This window comes from Prinia subflava, chromosome 2 (assembly GCF_021018805.1).
Source record: "Prinia subflava isolate CZ2003 ecotype Zambia chromosome 2, Cam_Psub_1.2, whole genome shotgun sequence".
NCBI classification, from domain to species: Eukaryota; Metazoa; Chordata; class Aves; order Passeriformes; family Cisticolidae; genus Prinia; species Prinia subflava.
Window position 1 is genome coordinate 15,125,600 of NC_086248.1, and position 17,384 is coordinate 15,142,983.

The following is a 17,384-nucleotide window of genomic DNA, read 5'->3' on the forward strand; positions in this document are numbered from 1 at the left end:
AGCTGCTGTGTTTGTGAACATCTAGCTTGGCAGATACAACAGCAATTTGTTTCCCACTCCAAACAGGAGGCATGGAGCAAACTTGCTATAAAACAGAACTTCCTCCTGCATTTCCCACTGTATTTCCAGGTCCTTTCAACCTTTTCCAGGTCCTGTTCAACTTTTATCTCCTTGGGTGGGGGTTGAGGGAGGAAGTAATCTATTTCTGGTAGAATAGAAAGTAGTACAGGGTCCAACAACACTGAAAACTTTACACCTTCCAACCAGTTCCTCCAATTCACTGTACACAAATACACTTAAAATCTATTTATATTTAAAAACTACAGAAAAACTGGTTTTCAGATAGTTTAGCTCACTGCTCCTACCTGAGACCTTGCTCACTGATGAGACAAAGCTGCAGTCAGTCTGCAGATCCCCTTCACTTTCAGAGAGAGACAGCAGGTGCAGAAGGCTGGGTCTCTCTGGATCACTGTCCACATCAGTGCTGCTCTCACACGCCTGGGGTTTGTAAGGAAATGTTTGTATTAGCTGCTCTTACTGTTTCAATCTTAACAAACCACATAAAGCATGACAGATGCAAAATTAACAGTAAAAGATAACACCCAAACTGTTCACATTTTTACCAGTGAGTGGTAAATCACCAGTAAGTGGAAAATCACCACAATCACCAGTAAGTGGGAAAAAAAGTATTTTTAGAGGATTTCTCAAGATTAAAACACTTCTAATGACTACATTTTAATTGCTACAATGACCAAAAAGTTGGCAATACACGGAATCAAAGCTTGATCAAATGAGTAACTTCAAGAGAGCAGGAAGGAAAGGATGGTAGCTGATGATACATTTTGCATTGTGATGTAGTTACTGATCATCTATGTCAAGACAAAGCAATACTTTAAAATAAGAAGTTTCAAATAGTCACAGAAATATTCATCTCTTGAGACCTCCAAAACCCAGTAAAATGGACGTGTACAAGCCGTGTTCATATGATCTCCTTCATACTGAAGTGACATTATTACCAGCAAGATATGTAGCCTAAACAAAGAAGATTTCTGTTGTTGCTTTTAAAAAGATATCAAACATCTCATGAGATTTGAGCTTTCACTTACTGATAATGCTTTGACAGCTTCCCCAGCTGGTCTCTTGCAATATGCCTGTTTGCTCTTCTGAAGGTAACACCTCCAAAAATTGCACAGAATTTCATCCTGATAAACACAAATGGGTGGTAATTAGTACAATGTTTACAAGATCATTAATTGCTGAGAGAACAGAGAATAATTTCTAACTCAGGAATCTGAATAATGTTCCATCTCTGATTTTATTGACTGTGGTTTATAAAATATGTTTTAAAATTACTAGAGAAACAAATTTTGATTTCATATGATCAATGATTTTGAACAGGGACTTGTGTGATTCACTTTAGAAATTAAAATCTTTTAAAACCCCACCTTCTGTAACATACACACACAGAGTGTACAACTCACACTGACATCTACATACCTTCATTTGTGGACACACTCCTAATGCTTCTAAAGCTTCCACTTGTTTCTTGAGTACAAGCTGAAAGCCTTCACAAACATACCATTCACTGCCTCCATCTAAGGGAAAAAAAGGGGAGCTATGTTTGTTTGTACTATTTTTGTCTTCTTTAACCTTATGCACACTTACCCCCATAGCTCTATTTATTCATTTCAGATCCTAGTGCATAACCCTGAACACTCCACTAACTTCCATTTATTCACAGCCTTAAACGAGAAGAAAAGTTACTGAACAAGAACTTCACACATTTCCCAAGAATAATATAATTCATTATAATGTCTAGTGTGGCATTTGTAATTGAGTGGAGCATTGTTAAATTACCGGTTTAAAAATAACTGAGAACCTGCCATTAGAAATGAAATATGAACATTTCTTTCCCACCCCTGACACAGAAAACTGGAACATTACAGTAGTGAGTCAGGCAAAAAACAACCACTACCACCATGTGCTTTACCATTCTCTCACACAGAATCATACATGTTTAAATAAAAGAATATCTCAACTTCTAACAAATCCTAGCACAACATGAATTGCACAGGGAATGGGCCTGCTCCAATCTACTCACTCTTTCTTCTAGTTTCATTACAATTACTTTTTGCCCTTACCTCTCTAAATTTACTACTAACCTTTTCTACAGGCTTTTAGCTTTAGAATTTTTCTCTGCATTTCTCAACTCCCTTTTCATTCCCTCTACATCTGTTCTTCACTACTTTTGTTCCAAAAGACACCTTGTATCTTACCATCTTAGAACTTACCTGCCCAAATCTTCTGCCCTGCATAAATGATGCTGCTCTTAACTGCTAACCAGTGAATTAATTGTCAGACACAGCTTACTCCTATACCTTCATGGAATACAGTGTAACATGCTGCATTCACAGAAGGGACTGTGTGAAGATCAGAACTTCTTTCTGAAGAAGCCTAGGAGTTGGCTAATGACGTTCTCAACAGGAGAAATGAAAAGCATGAGTGGTACACAGCCCAGACTTTAGGAGCAATACAGGATAGGGAAAAGTGGAGGGGTCCTTTCCACACTTCACTTCTACATAATTGCTCTTCTCAAAGGAATGTAGCAATCCTGCTCTGCAGCAGAGCAAAGGTAATCAGCATATCAGAGAGAAAGATAACCCCTTGCTTTATTTGGCATTTTAATAGAGTTTTGTTCTGAAAGTGGCCACAACAGAGATGTATCCAGCCAATAAAGAATACACAGCTCCAGCAGCAGGTTGACCACTACAACCTTACGGCACAGATCCTCCTATGTAATGAGGATCTATTCTTCAGAATATTCACGAAATTAAATATCGAAAAGTGACTCTGGATGAAAGATGCAGCACAGGTTCAGCCACTGGAACTGCATGAAACCCCTTCCATGCAGTTTGTGTGTAGGCTGTAGCACAGCCACACTGACACTAAGAGCTGGACCACCATCACACCTCACTTGCCAAGACAAACAGCTTCTCTGGGTTTGTGATGCCACTAAACGTGATCTCTGAAGGTTGTGACAGCATCAGGGGGGTGCATTTTCTTCCCACTCTTACAGTCTTTCTTGCCTACCCACTTTTGTTCTCCACCAAACTCATAATGGCCTAGTGAACAGTGGCTGAACAGCCACTCTTTTGCAAAATACAGACAGAAATTCATACATACCACTTTTTTCCTGCTTTCTCAAACCTTTGGAGATTGTTTGGACTCTTGAATTGGTCATAAAATCAGTGTTTACAACTTCTCTAGTTCTCTGCAAAACAGGAATACATCTTAGCAAGGAAAAGAGCCAGGTGTAACTTGCAGAGATTGCCTCATCATAAAACATAATGGAGGAATTTACTCAAATTTCCTAAACTAGCAGGGGAAGAGACAGTCTGAACTTTTCATTCAGAAATTTCAAAAATAGACAATTACTATCATGGACATAGAGGTGACATGCATCAGGGTTTGCCCAGATTTGGACTGCACAAAACACAGCAGCACCCAGGCAGTGCTCCTAAGGCACTTCTAGAGAGCACACTGACACCACAGCAGGCCGAGATGGCTCACTCTAAATGTTGTGATTTCAAGGAACATTCGTTTTAAACAGTGTCAACCAAAGCGTGAAAAAGGAAGAATAAAAACACTGCCCTCAAAGCTAAGAAGAAAAATCTGTCATTTTCTCACATAAAGTAAAGAAGCAAACAGAATAAACGTTTTCCAAGGTGGTAACTCATCTTTTTACCTCAGTAACGTTGTGGCAAGATCTACAATAAAATCTGCCTCCATCAGTGAGACCCCAGTTCACTTCTGAACACTGGGCACAGCGCTCATTAAAATCTCTCTGAAAGGAACCAAAAACAGCAGACTTTCACAATTGCTCAGGTAAAACAAATGGCATTATTATTAGGCTACTGCACAGCTTTTGAGATTATAGAGGAGAGTATTTACGCCCTTGTGGAAGCTCTGGTTGGTAACAAGTGACCACCGCACTTGCCAGCAGCCACAAGAAACTCTGAACACGTAACTGCAGCCGTCCCGTGTGTGTGAGCGTCAGGACAAGCGGAGTGGCGATCCACGCCTCGCACACGCGTGGCGGGGCTTTAAAAAAGGCCACTCATCAGAAATGAAAAGGGACACAAAAACTGGAGGGGGAGGCGAAAGGAAAAATACATTTCTAGAACAGCAAAGACACACAGGCGGTGGGAGAAAGCCCGCACGAGCCGGTGCTTCCCGGAGAAACCGGAGAGGGAAAGAGAAGAGGGAAACCGGCAGATTCAAACAAAGTGGTTTCCAGGAACGCCCACGTGCGCGCTGGGGTGGGGCGGCTCCGCCGGGCCCGGCTGGGGACGGCCGGCGGCACATCCCCGGCCGAGACCCAGCCCCGGCCGAGACCCAGCCCCGGCCGAGACCCAGCCCCGGCCAACGCCGCCGGGCCGGGCAGGACCGCGCCCGCCGCCTCCGGGCCCGGTGTGGGCAGGGCGGAACCGGGCCGGGGCAGGCAGCGCCCGCCGGCGCCGTCCCCTCTCCCCCCGCCGCCCGCAGCCGCCGCCCGCTCGGCGAGGAAGAGCCCCCGGCCCGGGGTCCCGCCGGCCCCACCGTGTCCTCGTCGTCCATGGCGGCCGCGCCCGGCGCCGCACCACGGCAACCGCGCGGCGCCGCGGCCCGCCTGGAAACCGCGGCCCCGGCGATTGCGTTCCGGGCCACAGCGGGCCCCGGGGGCACAGCCCGGCACCCGGGGACGCGGGCGCGTCAAGGGCTCATTGCGGGCCTCGCTGAGGGGCCGTGGATCCGCGTGTTAGACATTAGGTAGGAGGAAGAAAGTCTTTCCTGTGAGGGTGGTGAGACACTGCAGCAGGTTGTTCAGGGAGGCTGCAGGTGCCGCAGGTTCGGAAGTGTTCAAGGCCGGTTGGATGGGGCCCTGTACCCTGGGCTGGTGGGAGCTGTCTCTGCCCATGGCACGGGGTCTGGGGCTCGGTGCTCGCTGGGTCCCCTCCCAGCCCTCAATATTGTTACTCTATCACTGTGTGCTTCAGCCATGGAGGGGACATGGCAGCTTAAGGGGATGTGTGGTGTCCCAAGTACTGGAGGTACAGTCCTTGATTGTCCTCTGATTCCTCACAGAATCAGCCGGGTTGGAAAAGACCTCCTGAGATCGTGGAGTCCACCCCCATGTCAACCAGACCATGGCACTCAGTGCCATGTCCAGTCTTTCCTTAGAGACCTCCAGGGGTGGTGACTCTGCCACATCCCTGGGCAGCCTGTTCCAAAGCCTGATCACCACTTCTGTGAATAAATTCTTCCCGATGTCCAACCTAAACCTCCCCTGGCACATCTTAGGACTGTGACTGCATGTGCAGCTTAAGACTAAGACTTAGGCTTAAGACTAAGACTGTGTGTGCCCGCTGAGCCTCAGCCCATCGCCATCCTCTCCACAGAGCTCCACATCCTCACCCTGGCGTGGCCCCGGTGGCCCCAGCTGGTGACTACCAAGGCTGTGCCAAAGCTGTGGGAAGGGGCTGCTGCTGCCTCTGAAGGAGGCCACAAGAACTCATTTAATTATGTAAAAGTGTTTGGAGATCCTTGAATGAGGGAAACTACAATCTGAAATCCACTTTCAATTAAAAAACAACACCCAAACCTCTAGATCTTGATGTAGGTCTCTAATTTCTTGCATGCTAATAATAATGTTTAAAGATGTCTAAACACCAAGATCTGTTATTGCAGTGAATTTGCCCACAAAATTGGAGAACAGGTTTAGGCCCTTAAAAAAAAAAAACGTCCACTAAGTGAAAGCATGGGAAAAAATTAAAGCTAAAATATACATAGAAAGAGGTGAGGCTGCCTTGACAGCTGTGGTTACATTGATGTTGGAGGATATGTAGAGAGCTAGAGGGGAACTGTTTATGTTTAAGAAAAATGTTATTACTCATACCAACTGTGATCTTTTTTCAGTGTGGGCTGAACATTTGTAACACCCATTAAAGAGAATTACACATGTAATTCCTGCCATGTTAAAAAGGTGATTGTCAACCTCACAGAAATGTAGCTAATACTTTGATGAAACAGATCCTACTTGTGTTTTTCATTTCCATATTTTTTGTTTGTGGAAACACTGTTCTGGGAAAGCAAGGCCATTTTATGTGACAGAGAGGGTTTGATGTTTTTCTAATGTATTTCTAAGATTAAATACTACCTTGAAAAAAAATCAGGACATCTATACCTGTGATAAGAGAGGAAGAGGTGTGTTCCAATGCAGGAGATAACGCATTGCTCCTGAGAGCAGTGCTCATGTGTGACTTGACACTGTGAGTGGGCAGTGGGCCTGCCCAGAACATTTAACTAAATTGAAGAATTTGTTTAATTTAAGTGTGGAACTGACTGCTTTGGTGAGGCAGGACCTCGGAGTTAGGTCCTCTGTTTTCTAATTACAGCTGGTCAATGAAATATTAAAGGAAGTGTAATCACAGGACTACCATTTTGTCAAAATGGGAATACTTCATATTCAGTGGTAGTAGTTGAAGATAAGCAAGAAAAGAAGAAAGATGTGGTGGACTGCACAGGAGCTGTGTAGGTGTAATTGTGGCCACAGTGGTGCAATGTGCCTGTAAAGTTTTGAGCAGGAAAGCCCTTACTCTCTGCTGCTGGACAGCCCACACTGCTTTTCTGAGCTGCATTTTCCATGCAGATGAAACAGATGTGAAAAGGCACCAAATTTTGGAAAGGAACTTAGACTGATACTCTAGTTACTTATTAGTGTCCAGGCTCTCTGTAAATGCAAAGTTTCTATTGGTATTTATGAAGTCCATCAATTAATTAGTGCAGACTACTAATCTGGTAGAAAAAAAGCAAAGTGTACTAGGGTTACCAACTCTTATAACTATTTCTTAAATATTTTTTGAAATGACATGTATAAAACCGGTTTTTCAGCATATAAAATTATGTGTAACCTTTGTCCCTAATTACAAGTTACCCAAGCATACTGATAGGGGTATGATAATTTCAAAGCCAGGAGACAGACTGTCTTCCTGCTTTGGCTCACTTTTCTAATTAAGATCATTATGCATAGTAGTCAGATTGATTCAAGGCTTAGATAAATAGTATGTCCTGTTGTTTCCATTGATTTGAATTTTTAATGAACTGAGTTCCCTTGCTGATAAAACATTTCTGGTTCTTGACTGCAGACTTTCTGCATGTGAAAATGTAAAAAATACATATTGGCTGAAAGACATGTCCCTTGGCCTGTCCTTTGGGTTATTGCTCGTGAAATTGTGCTGGCTCCAGGATACAAACTTCTGTAGCAGAGATTCTCCCCAGAGTCTTTACCCATTGTCAGACACCTACTACAAAGAGTTAGAGCAGAACAGCAACCTCGGCTGCTGCTCTGTGCAAATGAACACAGGGCAGATCTACCAGATTCAAGCTTATAGAAAACACCCACAGTTATTAACACACAAAATTTCATCTTTGCACGATCTCTCCATGGAAGAACGTGTGTTTAAAGGCAGACAGAAAACAAAAGGGAAATTAGGAGAACAAGAAGCAGATGGCTTCGTGATCTTTAGAGAGCACGCTGTAGAAAGGGTCGGGGGAGAAGCCGTGCTGCAGAGGTGTGGTGGAGGCAAAGGCAAGTTGTGCAAGGACAAAGGTGGGAACAGCAGCAAGGCGTGGGGGTTCCAGCAAACTCGGCAGGGAAGGATAACCAGGGAGGGGCTGAGCTCAGCTGAGCTTTGAAGGAAGCGACAAGAAGAATGAATTTAACATTACAGCTCAGACACACCCAGCATTGCCTTGTGATAGTGTTTGTTACACAGCTTCAGCTTTCAGATTTTATTAGTTAAATAAATTTCTATCCCTGTTGTGACATAACTGAAAATATGACCTCAAACGCACAAATCAACAGAAAGCAGATAATGTTTTTTCCCAAAATTTACTCAGGTTTTTTTAACATTTTCCTAGGATGTAAGCAACAGGGATTTGAATTTTTGATTACCAAAAGCAGCAATATTGTACCCGAGAGGGAGGGCAAACTGATCCAGTCTTACGCACTAAGTTTGGGGTTCACACCATCACAAAGTTACACTGCCACAGTTCCAGTTCCAGCTGTGGCTCTCCCTGCCACAGAGAGCTGTAATCAGCTCTATGGTCACCCAGCCAGGGGTTTGGAGACACAGACCTCAGGGCAGGACCTCGCATTCAGATGAGGTGCTCTGGCAGGTGAAACTCTGAGGGGCCATGCTAGCACATGGCCAGCCACAGAAGGATTGGGGAGATCTGCGTGGGGATGCTGAAGTCCTGTCTGGAGTCAAGCAAATACCTCAGCGTGTCCTGGCCTTCAAAGGCAAGATCTCTTTCCTGAGGAGCACCACACTGCCATCCTGCTGTCCACACTCTGAGGGATTGCTCCCCTCAGTACCTGGTGACTGTGTTACCCTGATCCTGTGGCGGTACAGAGCAGGGGAAGGACACTTGTAGGAGAGAAGGACACAGGAGCAGAGCAGGCAGTGAGCATTTGAATGTCCCATTTCACAAAGGCATCTATAATGCCTTTGTTTTCTTGTTTTTCAGATTTTATTGAGCAATTGACATGAAACCTTCCTTCAAATTATAATACTTCAGTAGTGTCAGACTTTGTCTAGTTTTCAGCTTTACTGAAAGAAAAATATGGCACATACTGAAGGGGATCTTGACTTCCACTGTAGCTTTGTGCATCCATAGAGCCATGATGATTGTTCTCAAGATCATTCTGGGCTATATTTAATCCACAAAAGCAATGGTATTTTTAAAGGAATCGAGAGCCACCTTGTGGAGCTGGGATTCACAAAGGGGTTCCAAATAATACTGCTGGGAACAGCTACTCAGTGCTAGAAATTCAGATCCAGTGTGATCCTGAAGATTGTCAGTCTGGGAAACATGCACCATGCATGTCTGCATATTCAGTGCACAGTGCATCACAGAACTCCTCTGCTGACTAAGACTCAGTAGCAAAGAAATGTATTTGTGGGCAGTGGCAGGCAAGAATGTAAAACTGTCAGAAAAATGCAGAAAGCAGCAGAATCAGGGAAGCAAAGTAACGTACTCATTATGACCTACACAGCCTTGGTGTGTGTGTGGGGTGTTGCTCACAGGCATTTTCACCATATAATTAATTAAACCCTCAAAAATGCTGATAAGTTTTGGAACCATTACGTGTAGATTTCTGTCACAAGCTTATTTTCTTCTGCAGTCATTTATTAACATAGAGAATTAGGATTGCCAGAGCTCAATTACTCCATAACCAGAGAAATAGCAAAAATGGGATCACTTACGCGAGACTTGCTTCTTCACAGAAGTAAAGAGCAGTCTTTACTTCTCAGTCTCTGAGGTTGCAGCAGGGACTATGAAATGTTTCATTTACCATTTCTCTCCCATCACTCCTCCTGATGGACTCTGAACTGCTTGTCAGTACCAATACATGGATACCAGCACACGATCTTGCCAAAGAAAAAGGTATTTGCTTTTTTTCAAATCTTCTTGGTCTTTTCCCAGACTTTTATGCAGGAGCAACTTTATTCTCTGCACATTAGATGATACCTTAAAAATGTGTTTTATGTAAGGACAAATTTTTAAAAGTCACTCTGTGTAGTAGACCTTAAGCATCTGAAGAAACTAAAAAAAAAACCCAAGAACAAAATCAACCAAAACAAAACAAACACGCAAACAAAAAATCACCACAAAAACCAAGCAAGCAAGCAAACAAACAAACAAACAAGAAAAGCAAAACAGGACTGTGATGCTCAAGTCATTCTTCAGGTGCTAGAGAAGCCAGTGCTGAGGCAAATGGTTGGTAGTCCACTGATAATCAGTCTGGTTATTGAATCGTGATACAACTGTCCTATGATTTTTACCCCTTTTCTACTGAGTGAATTTTAAGTTCCAGAAGCTTTTAAAACTAGTTACACACTACCAGACCTCCAAGTTAAGTTATATTTCAGAACAGATACCACTTTCAAAATCTCTGTTAGCCAAACAGTCAATAATATACCAAAGCATGGTACAAAGCAAGTAGAATGTGAAAGCAATCTGAGAAGTCATTCTTTTTAGACCAAGTCTTAACAGACAAACCCAGCATATCCTTTATGCTTAATAGAGTTCAGTTTTCCCCTTTGTTCAAATGTTGTTATGGTAAACAAGAGATATCTATGGGTATCATTAATGGTTGCTTCAGACTGGATTAATTTTTTCCCCAGTAATTTAAATGTAACCACTTTTAAGATGACATGTGGTAGCAGGAGAAAATTCATAAAAAGATACCACAAGGCTGTGGCAAGGAGTCAACTACTTCTGGTTGCAAAACTGCGGAAATCTCAAAAAAAGCCTCTGCAACTTTTCCTGTCATACTTCATTCCATCATGCTTCCAAGAGGCCACAGTACGTGGATGCATAGAGCACTGGGAGCAGCTTTTCAATGTTTGTTCCAAAAAACTATGATAGATGATTCCACATTATAATAAGTACAGGTGAAGGGAGGGCCAAATCTAAAAGAAATAGAAATAAGTAGAATGCAATCCTTTATTTTCAGAATGTTCCCAAGCTTTGGTCTCGAGTCTGCACTTTTCAAGTTGTCTCTGTCAAGAAGGGAACACAGCAGCATTCAGGAGAATCCAGAAGAACCAGTAGGATCACGCTAGCCAGGGTGCTGTGCTCTTCAAAACTGACATGCGTGTTCAAGGTTAAAGCATGTTTGGTAAATGCTGTTCTAAACTAGACATGGTCCTGGAAAAGTGAATTTTCTGTGAACAAAATGAAACCAAGAAGAATATTGAATATACCCTTAAAATTAAGAATAGAATATTGTTTCTCAATTCGTATTCCCCAACCACAACACACAGCTTTTATGAGAGTTTTACATATATAGGTTCATGGAGTTTAAGAGTAGAGTTTAGAAAGATAAATTTTCTGTTCTAACTACAATATTGAAAAAAATTGCAATTAAATTTATAGGACCCCCTACAATTTATGAACTATTTTTAAAGGGTAGACTATAAAACATAGTAGTGGGTGCTATTAATAAAAATGAAAATATAGTGAAGTTGAGGCATAGCTCTGCTTTGATTTACAATCTCATTTCCCCAAGGGTTTTTGCCCTCTATTTCTCACCATCTATTTTTCTGTCTGTTTCTTTCTGAAGAAGGGAAAGGTCACCATCCCTATTCAAAATTTGATTAAGTGTGTAAGTTACAGCATGCTATGGGGCCTAGAACATATTGTGTCTCAGCAAGGCTCAGTGCTGTTTTGAACTCAGCAGTGCACTGGGGTATTTGTGGTTACTAAATAGACCTTAATGACTAAAGGACAGAGCTGTGATGGTTCTCTTTTTGTCTCACTAGTACATAATATACTAAAAAGAACTTTTTTTTGTAGATATACAGAAAAGTCACAGGGGAAAGCTTTGCTCCTTCAGTGATGAATCATAAAGTCATTATAGAATCACAGAATGGTTTGAGTTGGAACAGACTTTAAAGGCCACCCAGTTCCAACTCCCCCTGCCATGGACAAGGACACCTTTCACTAGGTCAGTTTGCTCAGAGCCCCATCCAACATGGCCTTGAACACTTTTAGTGATGTGGCATCCACAGGTTCTCTGGGCAACCTGTACCAGTGTCTCAACACCCTCACAGGAAAGAATTTCTCTCTAATTTCTGATCTAAATCTATTTCTGCACATCTTTGTTTTAGTTGTTAATTATATGATAGGGACATCACAAGTCCAGAAAGTCAGGATGCACCTGAGACTGTGAGGACCTGTTAGAGTACTGCAAATTGTGTTCAGCCCTGTTTTATCCGTACAGTTCTAGCAAATTTTTAGCTTAAGCGGGTGCATTTCACAGTTACAAAGGGATTGTGCATTATAATTAGGAGAAAAGTGCTGAAGCCAAATTTTAAGAGCTTTTGTGCAATGAGGATGAGAAGACGAAAGCTAGGGATGAGTCATGATATTTTCAGCTTTTTATGTTTCATCCTAAAACTTAATGTTTTTTAAACAGTGTTGTTTCTACTTGAGGACAGTAATTTAATTATGATTGAAAGTTGTCCATCTGGTGGCCTTTTAATGCCATTAAAAGTACTGATTGTATTCCAGCAGTGGTTGTTTTTCTGTTTTTAATCATAAAGCTGTTTGGCCCTTCATTAAAGTATAAACTTCAAGATCCCACACAAAACTTGTTAGAAGACAGTGGAAATTTTCTCACCCATTTTGTGGATTTTTGATCGTGTCTGTTTGGACACTGACCCAGGCAAGCTGTATGAATGCAAATGGCAGCAATTATCAGAGAAGATTGTATTTAGCCTTAGCTCATCCTTGGGAAACAGAAGCATCATTGTCACCATTTGCAGATGGATCTGTAGATCTGCACCCCACGAGTTGTCTTAGTCAGATCAATGCATAATCCCGGAGCACGTTACTCTGGAGCGATACTTTGCTATTGCGTCAGGGATTTCGCTCCCTGACATGTCTTTTTTATTTGTTTATTTTATGTATTTATTTATTTATACCTGCTTTTCTGCTCCTGGCAGGTGAAGAACTTTTAAGTAATAATTTCCTTACAGCCTCCCCTTCTTGGTTCAGTCTTCACACAGAGAACATTTTACTTTGGCTATATAGCTTTTAAAAAAATAGCAATTCTTTTTCCCTATCCCTTATTTATTACCTAAAGCTCCTCTTTAAATGAGTTCTAATTACAAGATGCTCTGAAAACAGGAAGGTAGGATGCAAATCCCCAACATATAGAGTGCCCTGGGAATCCCACCCTCACCCAGAGGAAAATCCAGCACATTTCTGTGTAATAAAGTCACCTTTGCTTAGTGGTCTTTTCACAGTCTGAAGAAATGTGGGGAATCATGTGGCCTCATGGAGCAGGGATTTGGGTCTTGATTTAACTCAGGGAATTTTTTTTCTTTTGATGGTAGCTAAAGAGATGTTTGCTTTCTCACATGAATATAATGTGTGGTAAAAGGGCCACGTGCCCAAATTACTGGTGCCTTCACCATCTTTATTCCATTTCTGTTTTTTAGCCACACACATAAGGCACTCCACACTAATTTAAGAGTATACACAAGATAGGGAAGGGATAATTTACTGATTTTAAAATTCTAATGTACTCCAAGTATCCTTCACAATAATCAGAAAGGAAGAAGGAGATCTCAAAGTCAGACCAGGAATCTTATTTTCGTCTATCCCTGTCCATAAGACAAGGGCAAACAAACCCAAACAACTGCATAAACAACATCCACCCATCCCCAGAATTGCTCATGCCATTTAGGCAATTTAGAGCAGTAAACACAGATAAGCAATCTGCATAGAAGCAGCTTTAGGTGACCACAAATGGATACCGCTGTTTAATTCAACCCTCTCTCACCTAAACAAGTTTGTTTTCTCAGCGGTGTTTATTTGTATAAGGGAGTGCTAGGGAAAAAAATTCCATCCTCCTCCAGATTATCTGCTTCAATGTTGTGAAAATTCAGTATTTCCCCAGCATGAGAATATATTCCTCCTACAGACACAATCTGTATTTTGTGGTCTCGCCAACATTTGTTAGCTGGTTAGGGTTTTTTTCCGTGTAGCTCACAGCATTTAATTGGGGCTGGAGCTGATCTTTGAAATGGAAGAAGTCCTACAAGGCTCAGTGTGGAAGGGAAACCCCATCTGATCAGCATTTCTGTCTTGAGAGGCAGGAAAATGGGGGAAGGAGAGATAAGGCAGAAGTAGATACATAAAGGTTTCAAAAAATAAATTGTGGGATGGTGATAGGGAAATGTTTTTCTCCTTTTCATAAATTTTCTTCTGCTGGACAATGAAAATGGTGAGATAAAAGGTAAGAAAAGCTTTTGTGTGAAATGTTTTTTTTTTTTAAATCCACGGTGAAATAATTGTCTGTCTCAAATTTGTAAACATGTCAAGTTGTCAAAATGTTTTTCCCTAGCTCATACACATTTCAATCTTTTTCACTTTCCTGTGAAAAGTATTAGGCAATGGCTCATCTTGTGTGGTGCTGCTGGCCTGGATACTGGAGGCTGCACTTCTCTCAGTCCTACTGAGCCAGAGCTTGGTTAACCTCCCAGGTGTAGGAACTCTGAAGTCAGAGGGCCCATCTGTTTCAAGTTGCCTTCATCTGTCTTCCTTCTTATTTTTCTGTGCAAACACAGGCCTGGGAGGGTGGAATAAGGGAGCCTGTGTTCTTTTCCCCCCTCTCTGGAGTTTTGTGGTTTCCCTGATCAGGCCAAGGAGCAGCACACCTGGAGCTGGATGGGTTGTGCAGAGCAGTGCCAGGGTAAGGAAATGGAAGGGGAATGGAAAAGGGAAGTAGACACAGGGTGAGAACTACTGTATCAGCAACTACATTCCAAATGTGGGGTTACCATAGTTTTCTCCTATCTACACCCAAGGACAATAAGGTCTTGGAAACACCTTCAAAATCCACATCATCTTCTCCAAAGAAATTTGAGATAGTTCCTTGATACTTAAGGCCTGGCACATGAGCTTTGAAATTTCAGGGTGATGGTCTTTGAGACATCTGAAACTTTACCAAAGGTAGTGAGAAATTGTCTATATTTTATTCTCTAATGCAGCCCAGTGCAAGCTTTTTCTTGGCAAACAAAAGATCTGTATATGCAAGGTAAATATATGAAACTGCTGCAGAAATAACATCTGAGGTGAAAATCTGCCCACTTTCCACACTTACTCATTCTCAAACCCATGAGAAAAAACAACATATGGTTTACTAGTTTGCTTTGTTATTTCTAAACTTGCAGGAAGGTCCTTTCAACAAAATTACACAGTAAAGTATGTTAAAGTAATCCATTCACAAAGCAAGTTTGAAATAACTTTGAAGCATGGGCTGACAATGACAGAAAGTACTCGTATGTGACCCTTAGCTTCAAAAGAGTTAAGAATGTGCTGGCAAAGGCACAGAGATTATCTCCACCCACACAGGAGAACATACATGGCGGAGTAGCTCTGCAGCACACAGGGAAACAAAAGTCTAGCCCAGAATTATCCTTGAGAAGGTAAAAGTGCTCTCTGCTGGGTAGCAGAGAGCTTCCAACCTGGCAAACAGATCAGAGACCTGCTCTCATGTCTGAGCTCTCCATCCTTATGTCTCCATCACTCCTTGGGTAGGGTGTAACCACCAAGAGAAGGAACAGGTAAAGTTTATACTCATTCTGGCTGTGAAAGAAACCAAGGTGGAAAATATGATCCAGGTCTTTACAGCACCCCCTGATGTCAATAGTCAGGGTGTCCCACACAGGTGCTGACCAGCTGCAGAGCACTCCCCACTGTCTGGGGAGATGCTGCTGGGGTGTGCTGGGCTGGCAGAGCCACCACATTGCTTCTCCCTGGGCTTGCCAGGGACTTCCCACACAAATGCCTCTATGTACTCCTGGCTCCAAAGACTTCATCATTAAGGAGGTAAAGTAATACATGAGGAGACTGAGAAGTAAAATTTACTGTTTATGTATCTCAGTATTTAATATGTAGCTGCAATTGTCACAGCTCTTCACTCAAACTTTGCATTCTGGGAATGTCTTGTATTAAGAGGCAGGCCTTGAGGATGGGTTTACACACAGCTTAAACATTCTCTGGGCCCAGCTCAGAATAGTATCATGAAGAACATTCCCATTAGAATCAGAAAAGACAGAATATATTTCTCAGACTTTTTCTGAGGCAGAAAGATACAGAAAAATTCATGTTTGCTACTTCTTTTTGAAACTCTCTATTTATGAATCACAATTTGATTGTCACTGAAGCTCAGGTTATGTCACTCTTTCTGTCTGGGATGCTTATCATCAGGAGAGCAGGGGTTTCCTTGGAGATGTGGTCACTGTGGTCAGTTCACAGCGATTGGGCAGGAAACTGTTGTTTACAGAATGTATATGACAAACTGGGTCCTCTTTTCCATTAACCTTCCCTGCCCTCTTCAGGAGTGTTAACTCCTTTTGTCTCCTAGTCAGTCTTATTACTATCCTTTTAACCCCAAACACACAAAGTGAACCATCTGAAGGAGGCAATATCTCAACTGAGGATTTTCACTACAGGACCCTTTGGGAACAGCTGACAACCCTTTGCAGTTTCCTTCTTACTCTTATCTCTTATCTAATCTCAGGTACTGCTGAATGGAAAAGCTGTTGGTGTCTGAGAAGCAATGGTGACAGCCACCAGTATACCAGTGCTGGGGAGAACTGGTGGGTGCTCTGGCATGGAGGCTGCAGAGGCAGGAAATCATCTGTCCAGCTTCATTGAGGTTCAGGTGTATTTAGGATCTCACATGGTTAACAGCGTGAAGTTGTGTCAGAGGAGGCTTAGGTTAGATATCAGGAAAAGGTTCTTCACCTAGAGGGTGGTTGGACACTGAAACGGGCTCCCCGAGGAAGTGGTCACAACACCAAGCCTGACAGAGCTCAGGAAGTATTTGGACAATGCTCTTGGGCACATGGTGTGACTCTCGGGTTTTTCCTTTGCAGGACCAGGAACTTTAGTGACCATGGACTTTAGTGACCCATGGGGGTCCTTTCCAACTCAGGACATTCTGTTATTCTGTGATATAGCTCTATCCAAATTTGCTTGTACTTGGGCTTCTTTGGTGTAGGCTCTTGGTGCTGCCAATAGCATCTACACTCAGGAAGTACATTCCAGTCCTCTAATTTCAGCTTATTAGGAACATCTCTAATAAAGCTCCCAATTTCAATCATTTGGATCATCTTTGGGTTACATGCCTGAAGTGAGCAGTGTGGTAAACAAATATGCCTTACTCCCAAAGTGATAGAAGCCACTGAAATACTATACCCGTACTCACATAATTGTATGCATTCATGTTTATACTGTAGGGCCTATGATAGTTCAAAAAATACTGCAGCTGACACTTCCTTGTCTGAAAAAGTAGGAAAATATTTTCCTATCAGTTACCATTTCCTTTTCTAAGCACCCTTAATGCTGGCTAGATAAAAGCAAGGTTCTGTGGAGGTTTGCTACAGCACAGGGCATTGCTGATGCATCTTCCCTTGCTGCTGTAAAAACCAGTCCCAAGAAAACGCTTTTCCCCTTCCCCATTTCCTACACTGGTAGTTCTTCTCATATTACAGTTTATAAAGCATCAGTATGGATAGACACTGTACACTTTTAAACCACTTATCAATGTTCCTCAAGGATAAAACAGCTCGGAAGCTCTCTGTGCTGTGACAGAAGTTAGGTTTGGCTGCTGCACTGCAGCAAGGCTGGTATCATTATGTTGCCTTGTTTAACACAGATTGCCTGCCAATAAAGTCAATACTTCTACACATTTACCTGGTTGGTTGCCAAGTTAGAAACAATAAATATGGTGAAACAAACACCAACAGCACAAAGGAGTT

At 42.4% G+C, this 17,384-nt stretch overlaps 1 protein-coding gene and 1 long non-coding RNA gene across 2 annotated transcripts in view; one reads left to right on the forward strand and one right to left on the reverse strand.

Moving 5' to 3' along the window:
• The window catches only part of TAF1B (TATA-box binding protein associated factor, RNA polymerase I subunit B), a 45,642-nt gene extending 40,890 nt beyond the window's left edge, over nucleotides 1–4,752 (reverse strand). The window contains exons 1-6 of the mRNA XM_063425036.1: nucleotides 4,600–4,752; nucleotides 3,746–3,844; nucleotides 3,184–3,271; nucleotides 1,498–1,595; nucleotides 1,107–1,202; nucleotides 366–498 (exon numbers count right to left, since the gene is read on the reverse strand). Coding sequence (XP_063281106.1) covers nucleotides 366–498; nucleotides 1,107–1,202; nucleotides 1,498–1,595; nucleotides 3,184–3,271; nucleotides 3,746–3,844; nucleotides 4,600–4,617 — 532 coding nt within the window. The 5' untranslated portion in view covers nucleotides 4,618–4,752. The remainder of the gene's footprint in view (nucleotides 1–365; nucleotides 499–1,106; nucleotides 1,203–1,497; nucleotides 1,596–3,183; nucleotides 3,272–3,745; nucleotides 3,845–4,599) is intronic.
• The window catches only part of LOC134565457 (uncharacterized), a 37,051-nt gene continuing 24,344 nt past the window's right edge, over nucleotides 4,678–17,384 (forward strand). Inside the window, exon 1 of the long non-coding RNA XR_010083921.1 lies at nucleotides 4,678–4,809. This is a non-coding gene — a long non-coding RNA (uncharacterized LOC134565457). The remainder of the gene's footprint in view (nucleotides 4,810–17,384) is intronic.